The sequence below is a fragment of the Mustela lutreola genome, chromosome 7 (assembly GCF_030435805.1).
Source record: "Mustela lutreola isolate mMusLut2 chromosome 7, mMusLut2.pri, whole genome shotgun sequence".
Taxonomy (NCBI): domain Eukaryota; kingdom Metazoa; phylum Chordata; class Mammalia; order Carnivora; family Mustelidae; genus Mustela; species Mustela lutreola.
In genome coordinates this window covers 122,123,250-122,137,099 of record NC_081296.1, presented here as the reverse complement: position 1 = coordinate 122,137,099, position 13,850 = coordinate 122,123,250, and the positions used below count along the sequence as shown (strand labels likewise).

The window sequence follows — 13,850 nt, the reverse complement described above, 5'->3', positions numbered from 1 at the left end:
CTGCCCAACCCTGGCTCCCAAAAGAAGGAGGCTGAAATCAATGTCTGGGAAGTGCGCAGGGCTCCACACCTAACAAGCTTAGATTTCTGCCAAAGGTAAGATTATTTTGTGATCTAGCAATTGAGTTTAGAATGATGTCAGATGCAAAATGAAATCCAATTAATAGCTATAATGACCCATGTTGCTTTGGGGGTCTTTATGGCGCTGTTGGGAATGTTCTTGGAGATCCAATTCTCTATCCCCTCAGTAACTCTGGATGTGTGCAGAGCACATATGTACAATGCTAACCCTGTTTGGCAGGCCTCACAAACAGCTCCGATCGATTTCTCATCCGCAACTCAACCCTTGTCCTCTCCCAAACAGCTCTGCGGTGACAAACGGGGAAGGGGGGGGCCTCCTCACAGACATTCTCCCCCACCACCTCCACCACCAGCGATGCCAGGAACTTGGCTGCTTAAACAATAGATCTCTATGTGGTTGGGAGAGAAAGGGTGCCCTGTACCTGCTAAGGAAGGCCATGCTCCCTTCCCCCAGGCTCTGCCAGGGTGGTGAGGGAGGAGGCCAGGATGAAGAAAGGCATCACACCAGATGTACTCCGTTCTCCCTCCCCCAGCCCACCCCCAACAGGCTAGTAAGTCTTATGACCCAAGCATCAGCTAGTGAACTTTTCTACTCTGCAGGGCAGGGGACCCAGATGTGCAGGATAGGTCCCCCTGAGCAAGGGAGAGGGAAGACAGCCCACCGCCCACTCAGCCTTACAAATGAGCCCTTTGGCCAGCTGATGTAGATACTGATGCCAGGGCCTGGGCCTGCTCTGGGTCGAACCGGCCAAGAACTGAAACAAAAGCCAATAATCACTCCGCAGCGTGGTATTTTAGGTAGGACCACGTGCACATCTGGAAGAGGGGGAGCAGAAGGAGGCAAGACAGGAGTTCCTGCTCTGGGAACTTTTATTTATCTGAGCATGGGGTGCCAAGAATTGAACTAATCATAAACTTTGGTTCCTGATACTCAACATGGGTCTATCCAGGCCCCATTTTCATTTTTCATTTAATCAGCCACTAATCTTTATTAACGGACAACTACTTTCCAACCCATCCTTCCCTCCCCCAAAAGGTAAAGTATTGACATTAACTTACACTAACCATATGGTTTACCCCACCATGTGGTTCCAACCATCTGCTCCCCCATAACTTCGCCCTAAATCCTCTAACATTACTTTGCTTTTTTTCTCATAGAGCATTATTATAGTTATATGTATTCCTAGAAGATACTTTCTTTATTTTTAGCTCTTTTTAAGTTTGTAAGATGCCATGCTCTGTCTTCCAGTACATTTCTTTTACTTAATATCCTATTACAAAGATTTATCCATATTTTTGCATGTCAGTGTTGCTCATTTGTTTTGCCTTAGTATGATCCTCCACCGTGTGAAAACATCAACTAATCTGCCCTCCAACTAGCAGGTATTTGGGCTTTTTCCAGGCTTCCAGCATTACGAACATGGTTGCATGGGTCTCCTTCTGGACATGAGTTTCTCTTGGGCATATGTACTTAGGACTGTAATTGCTGGGCCATAAGAAATGTGAATTTCAACTTTGGGAGAAAATGAAATAACATCCAAGTGTTTTCCATTTGATAGCATTTCCTACAGCTTCTAAGATGATCATTTCCTCTTCTTGGCCTTCTCAGTTTCGCTCCTCTAAATTTCACATGTCAGTTCCATGAAAATGTTTAAACCAAGTTCTTTGCCTATAACACCTGAAGAGCATTTCAGATAAATCTCCCGGGGTGGAAAAGAAGGGTCTTGTCAGGCCCACAGGTAATAGGAAGAGTTTCTACACAGACTCAAGGACCCACCCCAGTCTAGACACTGATGCAGACTAGCCAAAAGAAAGAGAGCTGTCTAGAAGCTGTTTCACACCTGTTCCCCATCCCAGTTTGCTCATTCTGTCCCACCTCCCCCACACCTCCCATAACCACCACACATACTAATTTTTAAACAAAGAACAAAAGCCTGTACGTGGGGGGAACATTATTTATGAAATAACCAATTTCAGGTTCAAATGAGAGCAAGGGGTCTAGCTTGGACATCACTGCAGATTCTGACCCATTTCAGTAAACATTCAAAGAACGCTTTGCAGTGTAACCCAGCACACGGACAAATAAGCCCTCTATTCTGCCCTCAAGGTGGTGTGAGTTTGTTCATTTCCCAAGACAGGGTTGTACATGATGTGCCACCAGCGTTAGCGCAGAGAAGGTGGGAGATGCTAGCCTGATCTCGAGACGCTCATTGTGGAAAGATCAGCTGAAGTTAGAATGCAAGTGAGCCAAATACAGGAGCTGGTCAAAGGTAAGAGTGACCAATTCTTCCCCAAAGGAGAAAGAACACCCCCAAAGGGTGTTCTGCAGGAGAGCTCCTGGGGAGTGGTGCAGGACCTGGGTTTTGAAGGGCAAACCCAGCCAGCAAGAGGAGAGAGAACCAATAAAGAACAGACATAAAACAAAAAACCCAATTCCTTACTCAGACTTCTTGACCTTCCCATTTTCGCCTCTTTTCAAATTTCTTAAATCTATTTCCGGCCTCCAGTCGCAAAAAGCATTAAGAAAGTGGAACCCGTAGAATGCTGTTAAACATGCGTTGTCTGCCTTAATTTATTTTTTCCATAAACAACAACACAGTCCTTCCCCACCCAGCACCTGGCTCCGTGTTGAGCTCTGAGGATGCACCAGTAGAGAAGATGGGTCAGTTCCCGCCATTACCCGGCTCCTGGGCAGATAGCTTTAGACAAAGACAGGCAGTTGACTTGGCCTGACCGTCAGCCAGACTCCATCAGCCTGGGATAGCCCCTCCACCACCCCACCCTTCCCTGAAACATTTTTGGTAAATTGTACAGAATTAAAGAAATGGCTGCCTCCTCAGTAATTAAAAGGACCTTGACCAGCATCCCAGGTAGCCAAGTGGCTGCTCAGAGCTCGGAGACCAAAAAATCAGGTGCTTCCTACAAAATAGCCTCCAATCTGATACTTGATAGCTGTGGGTTTCCAGAGTCAAACAGATGTTAGGAATTTTATGAAGGCAGGAAGCAAATAAGGGAGCGAGGATTGGGGTCTAGGCCTCGGGGGAGCTCAATTAGTGGGCCAGATAAAGTTAAACCAAAAGGGCATGCTCTCGGTTTCCTAGAAAGCCAGCTGGAAAAGATGCCAATCCTTAAGCCTCTGTCACTCAAAAGATTAACAGAAGAGACCCAGGGTGCCCAAGGGAATACTGCAACAAACCAGATGTTTCTGCTTCTCTGACACTGACACTGGCCACTGGCCACCAGAGCCACACTCCTCAGGCCACCAAGAAGCCACAGAAGAGAGCTGGAATCTTTGGGGATTGCCTGAAACTCAAACTCACCCTTTAGCGATTCAGACACCAAAAAATATTATCAACCCTTTCTTACAGCCTCCCCTAATGCGTCCAGGTTCAGTATTGTCTCAAGGAGCCATCTCTTCCTGTGAGAGGGACAGCGCCACTAATAGAATGAGCGCTCCCTGCCGCGGCTTGGTGGCAGGGAGAGCACACCACCTGTAAATCCATATAAACTGGGACGTGGGTCTCACAGCTACATGTGCACCATGAGTGTTTCAAGCAAGCCAGTTAGCTTCCCAGGGTCTCACTTGCAAAATGGCACTAACAAGACCCCCTTCCTTGTTGTTCTATGCATAAGTGGTCATGGAAACGGCCCAGCCCCCATGTCCCTGAATGGCAGCTCTTCTTGTAGCCTGTAAATGCACCCAAGTAAGCACATGCTCAAGACAGCAGCTTTCCCTTGGTACTTTCATTGTGTGTGTGTGTGTGTGTGTGTGTGTGTGTGTGTGTGAAAGAGAGAATGCAGCTGAGATCCACACAAGCCTATTTACAGCTCCTGTTTTATTTCATCAGATCTATCAAATGATTAAACTAAAGAAGCTAGAGGGAAACCTAACCAATGTCCCGATTTTCCCCTAAAGCCTCTAGCCTTCCCCTAAAGTTGCTTCCTCCAATTTCAGGAGGCAGAGAAGGAAAGCCATATGGCTTGAGATGCTAGACATGCCCAGCAGCAAATGAGCCCCCCACCATTTGTCTCCGGGCCTCTCGTGTGGGCGGGCATCCAGATTTCAGTCGGGGTGCTCTGGTCTGCATCTCTGTCTTGACTGTTCCTAATTATTGGAGGGAACGCTGTGGCTCTCCTGACCTCGGAGTTTAAGAGCTGCGGAGTCCTAATATCAAACCAAGCAGCTTCATTTAAAAGGCATCCTCATCTGCATCCATAAAAGTCCCTCCCGGAGCCCACACTTGCCCCAGCTTCTAGAACGCCTGCTGTCGAGGATTTACGACACGCCCTGGATCTAATCTGCGGCACCTTAACTGCTTTTTGTGGCACATCTGGTCATAAAAGCAAGGGCCGGCACAACACGGGGACAAACACTTTTCTTTCCTAAGTGGCTGCAAATCTGATCTCCCAGTGATAGCTGGGCTCCCACGTCAGCAGCAGCCAGTATCTGGGCGGTCGGGAAGGCTGGCCAGCCTTTGCAAGGCTTTTCCTCCACACACGACAGCTATAAAGAGGACTCTCCTAGAGCAAGAGCTCCGAATAAAGAACCTGCGGTCTGAACAGGTGGTAATGGGGCTAGGCCCGCAGATACCCAGGAAAGCCCCCGGCGCTTAGGGAGCCGACCTTGTTTTCACAAAGATTCCAGCTGCTTCACACGGACTCTCAGGCTGCCAGTCGAGGCAAGCAGCTATCCGGAGAGACTGCCCTGACATAAGCTGATTCTTGGCCAGAGATCCTCTGGATTAAGTTCGGTCAAATGAACCACCAGGTGGTTTAATAGCACATTTTTTTTAAGGCAGTGGAATCCTTCATTTAGACCAATTGGGGTGGGAGGAGCAATAATTTAGACCAGCAACGAACACAATGCCTTCAGTTCCAGGAGATTTTACAACGCTCTGGACAGCCTGTCCTGTGCACAGAATTGGCACGTTCGCATATCGTTCAGAAACTCCAATCAGACCAAGGTTCAACAAGTAGTTCAACATCCCAGCCCCTAAGTCAGGGGGAAGAGACTCTTGAGCACTGCGCAGCGCCTCTCCGCAGCCCCCCACCTCCACCCCTGCTCCGGGGCTGTGCCCAGCAGGAGAGAGCATTAAAATTATCTGCCGTGGGTTTTACGAGCAGCAATCACTTTTTAAAACAACAACAACACAAGGTCCTTGTGTGGCTCTCAGGTAACCTAAAACTCTGGAGGCAGAGCTGCCCCCCACCCCCTCGCCGCTTGCCAAGAACGCCGTCGCTCCGGGACCCGGACCGGGCGCGGCGTGAGACCACAGGGCAGCCCACTCGAGCGGAGAGCGAGCCTTTTTCGGACGCTGGAGGCACCCGCTCGGAGCAAAATACTCTAGGAGAAGAGACAGGGAAAGAAACCCCAGTGACAGTTCGAGGGGGAAGGCGGGAGGCAGATCGGCACTGCAAGAAAGGAGGGAGGTAGGGGGGAAGAACGGGAGAAATTTTTATTCGCCCAGAAGCCTACGAGGACCGGGCGGTAGGTGCGGGGTGGGGGGGACGAGGTCTGACACCTCCCTTCCCCCTTCACCCCCACCCCCACCCCCGCCCCCGTCCCGAGGGATGGGGGCTGGCGAGCTCAGGCTCCCTCCGCAGGTGGGCGCGCGGCCGGGGGCGCACTTACCCTGGGGCCCGTGGTGCGGTGGCCGCGAACTAGGGACAGCTGCACCAACACGAGCAGCAAGTGGGGCGTGAGCAGGCGGGCGCAGCGCGCGGGCAGCATGGTGCCAGCCGGGCTGCGGGCGGGGGGCGCGGATTCCGCGGGGCTCACGGCTGCGCCTGCCTTCCTGCCTTCCTTCCCTCGGGGGCCCTCGCTGCGGCCGGGCGGCGGGGCGGCGGGGGCGGCGGCGCTGCGCTCAGAGCGCGCGGTCATGAACCGCCAGGGAGGGGAGCTGGAGCGCGAGCGTGTGCTCTGCGCGCGGCGCTCGCTCGCTCGCTCGCTCGCTTGCTCGCTCGGATCGGCCGGGCCGCGGCTGCAGCAGGTTGGACGCCAGAGCCCAGGCCATGGGAATTCCCGTTATAAACCCCTGGGAGGGGCGGGGCGGAGCCGGGCGGCCCTGATTGACAGGCCGAGGGGCCCGTAGCAGCCGACCCTCTGGCAGGTGAAAGCCAATCGGAGAGCGGACAGAGGGGCGGCTCGCGGTCAACCCCACCGAGGAGAGACACCCGCTTGCTCAGCGGGAGTGGGCTCCCGGAGAGCCTGGGAGGAAGAAGAACTTTCTCGCGGTCCTTCTGTCTGAGGAAGCCTCGAAGAGCTCCAGCGGCCCTAACTCCTGGAACGCCCACCCGGCTAAAAAATCAGGCCTTCCTTAAGCGTGGGTAATTTTCGACAGAATTCCACGAGTTGTCCCAACAGTCCTGTAAAATAAGCAGGAAAAATATTTGTAGCCCCATTTTTCTGAAGAGGATACTAGGGCTCAATGGAGTTAAGAAATCTGTTTCCTCATCGCATCGACACCAAACACGACTGAGAAGGGGGACCCATGCCAGACAGGCTGTGAATGGCCTTGGGAGTGGGGAGTGCATGCGTTCACTTCTAGTAAAGAAGCTTCCAGGGAATAACAACCCAAGTCCTAAAGCATTTCCCACGGGAGAAGTGCTAGGAGATAAGGTGAAGCACGTCCTAGTTATCCACCTGCTGGGGAGGGACCCTGTGGCTATGGGGTAATGCCCACCTGGAACCCTGCAGGGGGTGGGGGTGGGAATCCAGGATTGGGACCCGGGCATCCTGGCTCCCTGCCTTGGACTGGAGGGCCAAGGGGCAGCCACTCTGTGGCCTAGGAGTTCTGGGAGAGGTCAGAGGGGACCTGTTCTACACCTGGGGGAGTGGAAGAAAAATATTGATGGGGAGGGATGGTCTGTGGGTGCAAAGACCCCACAGTTGGGTCAGAGTAGGGAGAGGAGACCTCTCCTAGGTGCCCAACCCACCTGGAGACGATAACACCACAAAAGGTCCAGCGGGATGTTGAAGGTCTCTGTGCAGGATAGTCTCCAAAGGGCCATCTTGGGAATGGTCACAGCTGCATCACACCAGCTCCTGGGCCAGAGCACCATCCACTGCATTCAACCCAAGAGAACCATGGCTTCCCTTTTTGTGTGGATTATAACCCTTAGGGTTTACTTCCATTGAATGGACCCCTCACTACACGAGGAGGGAATCCTTTCTCCAACCAGATAGGAAGCATCAGCACCAGCACTTAATTCCTCCCCCGTGTCTGTGCCTGAGAGGTCCTACCAAAGGTTAGCTCTGCTCCCTTATGCCTTCTCCTCTGGACTGTGTGAACATACTTCCCACCCAACTCCTGCATTCAGCTTTGCCTACTCCCCTTGCCTGCCTCATCCAGCCTCCACCCTACATCCTTCCAAAAGAGCAAACCTGAATGTACTGCTCCCTACTTAATAGACTTAAACTCTGCCCGGTGCTCTCCGATAAGAGAGCCCAGACTGGATGCTGGTACAATAACAAAAGTACTTGTCGTTCTCCAGACAAAAACAAAGACCATCTCTAAGGGGAGTGCCTGTCTTCCTCTGCTGAGAAGTAACACAGTGGACAGGCTGCTTTCTGGAACTAGACAGGATGGGTTCAAATCCTGGGTCTGCCACCTAGTGGCATAACTTTGCACAAGTCACTTTACTCCTCTGGGGTCCAGTCTTTCCCTCTGTAAAATGGGGATAAAAATAGTCTCTACTTCATGAGTGGTCAGGATTCAAGGAGATGGTTAAGTTAGAAATACCACCTCTGGCTAAGTAGAGGGCAAGGCAAATGGCTCATCTCATTTTATCCTCAGAATGATCCTGTGAAGTAGAGAGTTAGATCCACCTTTACAGGTAAGTGAACAGATAGTCCAGGAGATTGACTTCTTTTCCTCATCTGGCTGGTAAAGGACATCCGAGATTCAAGGCTAGGTTTTCAGATTCTAATTCTGCCTCTGTCGTGTGATGACCACAGTGTCCAATCTCAAATGCCATTGGGTTAGATGCTCCCTGTGAGGTGCACAGAGAATCTCAGCCGTGACCTGCAAAAGAACTGAGACTTGGGAGCGGCACCGAGCTTCAGGGGAAGAGCGTGGAAACAGCCCCTATGATCTGGCATGCTGGGAATTCGCCCAGCTGGACTTGTGACACTGGCCCAATACTACTGCGCCTCATGCAGCACTTAGATTAATTTCCGTGTGCCCTGTGTGTTCACGCACCAGGGGTAGGCAGGATGGAAATGTTATCACCGAGCTCCGCAGCCTGACAGGTCTGTCCTGACTCCACCACCTGGCCATGTACACATGGTCAAGCTGGTCAACTTCTTCCTGTTGCTGGAATTATTGAGAAATCTGCTGGAGTAAGTAAATATGCTTGCGATGGCCCCCCAGTATCTGGCAGTTCCGCGCACCCAGGGAAAAGGCATTGCAATCGTCCTTTCCATCCATAACACTGCATGCTGTTTTCTAGCCAAAAAGCCTATTTCCAACTGGTTGCTGGTCCAAAAGTCTACATTTTCTGGATTTCGACCATGTAGCTTAGTTTAAAATATGAGCAACTGCTTTCCAGTTACTTTGCTCAGCAAGTATTTTCTTTCCCTCTGGTTGGCATGCAGGGCCTGTCGTAACCATGGCCATCATTCAAATGATGCATTTTCTTCTCCCGACTCCTCCCAACCCCAGAGAAGGTTAGAAATTCCAGAGAACTACTAGTCCCAAACAGCGTGTCTCTGCCAGGCTCAATCCTCTGATCCAAGCAAAAAGTGAAATTGACAAGTTCCTTCTTTCCCTGGAGGCCAGGCTTATGGTCCAAAAATAAATTTAGCTATTCTGGCATCTGGTCTGTCCAGTTCCAGCCATACTCCTTGCCCTGTGGGACTTCTATTTGCAAGGGGATATTTCAGTAGAAGAAAAATAATACTTTATATCCCATATTGAGGCCTGAGGGCCTCAAATATTTAGTATTAGCTTGGAATGCCCGTTTCAAGAATATGTTTCTGTATAATCCAAAGGAGACTTGCCTCATCTCATATTACAAATAGAACCTTTCCATTTATTTTAACAAGCACTTTGATGCATCTCCTCTGTGCCCGGCACAATGCTCACTATTATGAGGAATTTGGGGTGCACACCCTGCCCTCTGAGTGGTTATAATCTAAGACACAGATTCTTGGAGACTGTTACTTAAAAGCAATGTATTTTGGGGACTCAGAGAGCAGGGATCCACTATAGACCTAATGACCAGGGAAGGCCTCATAAAGAAGGTAGATCTAGAATGAGGCTTTGGAGAAAAGTCCTTCTATAATATAAATATGTTTTGATTTATGTTTGCTTCACTTGTGACAACAGCTACCAACAGAAAAGGGTGAGTTGTGTCCAAGGTCCTGGATTCCCTTCTAATATACTCCTGCACCCAGAAACCTGGAACACCAAGAATCTTGGGTTTAAAAAAAAGAAAAATATGTGGGGTGATGGATATGTTCATTGACTTGATGGGGAAAACCTTTCATAATGTATACATATATCAAATCATCATGGCATGCACCTCAAGTATTTTACAATTTTATTTGTCAATTGTACCTCAATGAAGCTGAAAAAATATGCATGTCAAAAATAATTAGAGTGAGCAAGTTAAAGGTTATATTTCTCTTTTATACACAGACTCCCTTCAAAGTCAAGGGTAGCTCCCTCTAACCCAGACTTCTTCTAGTATCGCCCTGTCATTTCATTTTCTTTCTTTCTTCCTTTCTTCCTTTCTTTCTTTCTTTAAGATTTATTTATTTATTTATTTGAGAGAGACAGAGAAAGCATGCAACCAGGGGGAAGGAGCATGCAACCAAAAGGGCGTGGGAGAGAAGCAGACTCCCCGCTGAGTGGGGGGCCCCAGAGGGAGCTCAATCCCATGAACCTGGGGACTCCATCCCACAAACCTGAGATGACTTGAGCTGAAACCAAGAGTCATATGTCTAAATGACTGAGCCACTCAGGCACCCCATACTGTATCATTCTTCATAAGCAGCTTCTACCTCAAAGTCCAAGATTGCGGCTCAAACTCTAGACATCACATCTCTTTTCTCATCAGCAGGGAGAGAAAAGGGTCAAAAAGGAGCATGCCTCTCTCTTTAAAGACATCTCCCAAGAAGTCACATTTCATTGTATCTGTATGACCACATCTAGCTACAAAAAAAAGATTGAAAAATTTTCATCTTAATTGGAGGTGGCAACAGGTGTCCAGATAAAAATCAGGTTTTATGTTACCAAGAAGAATAAAATCCTGGAAGACAACTAGCAGTAGGGGCTATCATCATTATGCCTAGAGTTGCCAAACAAAAGAACCATAAACAATGCAATAGAGTTCAGAATGTTAAATTGTGGCTTTTCTCTACCTCTGCATGGCCAATTCCCTCATGCTCAAAAACATTAATAGGCTTAGGTCCAGACACCCAGACTCTTTTTTTTTTTTTTTAAGATAGAATTGGCATATAACATTGTATTAACAATGTTTTGGTATATGTATATCTATAACAAAGATTTGGTATATGTATATTTGTGAAATTATTACCACAATAAGTTAACATCTGTCTCCTCAAATAGTTATAGTTTTTTCTTATAAGAACTTTTAATATCTACTCTCAGCAACCTTCAAAAATATAATATAGCATTAGTAGTCTCATTATGCAGATCAAGAATTGAGGCTTAACCACTAAGATTAACTTCACCAAAGGTGGTCCTTATATTTTGCATGAACTTCAAAACTTTTGGCATTCTTGGGGCACCTGGGGGTTCAGTCGGTCGGGTGTCCGCCTTCGTCTTAGGTCATGATCCCAGGGTCCTGGGATCAAGCCTCATATCAGGCTCCCAGCTGCGAAGGAAACCTGCTTCTCCCTCTCCCTCCGCCTGCCACTCCCCCTGCTTGTGTGCTATCTCTCTGTTAAAGAAATAGATAAAATTTTTTTTTTTTAAGTTTTGGCATCCTCTTAAATCTGTCAGTACTAACTACTCAGTACTAAGAGTCAGAAGCACATGCTACATTCAACGTGCTATTTTGTGTATTACTGAAGACTGACTCTTATGTCCACAGGTATGGGTTCTCCACTCACCTACTTCATCTTTCACTTGCCTGCTTTATTGGTCTGTGTTTTTTGTATTGGAGCCCATGAAGCAAGGAGCCTTTCCAATATCTTTGAACCCATAATCCACCATGCCTGGGGGACCCCAGAGAAAGCATTGTTACAAACCCCATTTAGACGGGAGTTTCCGACTCCATTGCAGATCACTGCCGTGCACTCCCAGTCCATTGACAAAGAGCTGAACCACTCAATCAGACAAATTTCCTTGCTTCCCTCTAGTGTGCCAAGTCCTGCACTAGGCACTGGTATACAGTGAGAACAAAGAAAGTAACTGACCTCACAGAGCCCACAGTTTAGTAGAAAGACTGACATTAAGCAACCAATTGTTGCTAATGTCTAATTATCGACAGTTTCTTCCAAGTGTCTGCAGTGTCTACAAATTCCAAGTGTCTACAGTACTGCAAAGAGGCACAGGGGATTTGGGGAGTCATTAAAAAGAGTGTCTAGAAGCATCTGGATGGCTCAGATGGTTAAGTGTCTGCCTTCGGCTCAGGTCTTGATCTTAGGGCCCTGGGATGGAGCCCCTCATCAGGTTCCCTGCTCAGCGGGGAATCTGCTTTTCCCTCCATCCCCCACCCTTCACTCATACTCTCTCTCAAATGAATAATAATATTAAAAAAATAATAATAAAAGAGCGTCTAACTCAATCCAAAGGATGTCCAGTTTAAGCTAGACAAGAGAGGGGGGAGAATGTTCTCGGCATAGTGAACAGCACATGCAAAGACACCAAGGCAGGGAACCCCATGGAAATAAGTTTGGAACTAACTGGATCATTCTTATCTCTTCAACTCTCAGTAGCCCAGGAAAAATAATTATCACCATAGACTAATCATCTGGGTCTGATAGACTCATTTAATGTTTTTATATTTCCAAGTCATTTTACAAAGAATTTACAGAAGTAGGAACAAATGGAGAATGTGTTAGTTAGCTATTGCTACCTAGAAATAACTATCCAAACTTAAACAACAAACATCTGACAGTTCCTATGAGTCAGGAATCTGGGAGGGGCTTGCTGGGTGGTTCTGGTTCATTGTCTCTCATTAGGTGGCAGTGAGGGCTAGCTTCACAGGCATGCACACGACCTGGGCAACAATGAGAAGTCCCAGGCTTGACCTAGGAGTCTGCTGCTGCTGTCTTGGAATTTTTAGTAATTTTTGGTCAGGGAATTCCATTTTTTTAAACATTTTATTTATTTATTTGACAGACAGAGATCACAAGTAGGCAGAGAGAGAGAGGAGGAAGCAGACTCCCTGCTGAGCAGAGAGCCCAATGTGGGGCTTGATGCCAGGACCCTGGGATCATGACCTGAGCTGAAAGCAGAGGCTTTAACCCACTGAGCCACCCAGGTGCCCCAGGGAATTCCATTTTAATGCTGCATAAATTATGTAGCCAGTCCTAGTTGAAGTCAACCTACCAGCCAGGACTACAGTCATCTAGGATCTAGGGTTAGAAGACCCACTTTCTAGCTCATCTCATCGTAGTTAGCAAGCGTCAGTTTTTTGCTGACCATTGACAGATATGTTGGTTCTTCTCCACATGAGTCCTCACAGCAGGATAGCTTGCTTTCTCCAGAACAAATGATCAGAACAAGAGCCCAAGATGGAAGCTGCAGTCTTCGATAACCTAATCTCAGTAGTGACATACCATCACTTCTGCCATATTCTTTGGTCACACAGATCAACCCCAGTGCAATGTGGGAAGGGACTACACAGGGGTTTGAATACCGGGAGACGGGGAACAATGGGAGCCATCTTGGATGCTGGCTACCACAGAGAGCTAAAAGCAACTTTGTTAGGAATGTTAATAAGAACTTAAATATAACAAGCCCAAAATCTTATTTCATATTTTCCTAGTTTTGAAAGTAACATACCTGAAATAAATAAATTTGACTGAAAATATCCACGTATCAAATGTCATGAACATGGAACACATTCATCATGTAAATACTGATTCCAGATTTCAACTGTATCTCTAAATGGTCTAGCTTGCCATGCTTTATGATTCTTCTGTTTGCATTTGCATCAACAAAACACAACACTTTTGAAAGTTTTGGTGGCTCATAATTTATTCATTCATTCATTCATTCATTCATTCTCAATGACGCATAATTTTGTTGAAGAGAGTATAGCCATCTTCTTTGTTCTGTAATTACAAAACATTTTCATTTCCAGGTCTACAAACCTAATTTAAAATCTTCAATCTGGGGCACCCGGGTGGCTCAGTGGTTTAAGCCTCTGCCTTCAGCTCAGGTTCTGATCCCAGGTCCTGGGATCGAGCCCCGCATCGGGGAGCCTGCTGTCTACTTGTGGTCTCTGTCTGCCAAATAAATAAATAAAATCTTTAAAAAAATAAAATAAAATCTTCAATCTAATATTTTCATTTCTGCATCTATTTCCTTTTCACATGTCTACCTACTTTCAATATTTGTCTACTCACAAACCACCTTAAGTAAATTTTGGGGCTCAAAAAGTCTAAGATATTAAAGAATATTGTCAATATTTTTAGCAAAATAGGAAGGTTCAGGCTTTTCCCATGAAATAATATGAAATCAAGTTCATCTTGATTTCTATGAAAATAACATTATTTCCTTTTTGTCCTTAAAACATATTCTTGGTGCACCTGGGTGGCTCAGTCAGAGCCTGGGTGGCTCTTGATTTCAG

General features: G+C 47.5%; 1 protein-coding gene across 3 annotated transcripts in view; it reads right to left on the bottom strand.

The window, feature by feature from the left end:
• SMOC1 (SPARC related modular calcium binding 1) overlaps positions 1–6,074 on the bottom strand; it is a 148,575-nt gene extending 142,501 nt beyond the window's left edge. For all 3 annotated transcript variants that reach the window (XM_059182450.1, XM_059182451.1, XM_059182452.1), the window contains exon 1: positions 5,713–6,074. In XM_059182450.1, the coding sequence (XP_059038433.1) occupies positions 5,713–5,961 (249 nt within the window). In that variant the 5' untranslated portion in view covers positions 5,962–6,074. The remainder of the gene's footprint in view (positions 1–5,712) is intronic.
• Between the last annotated feature and the right edge of the window lie 7,776 nt (positions 6,075–13,850).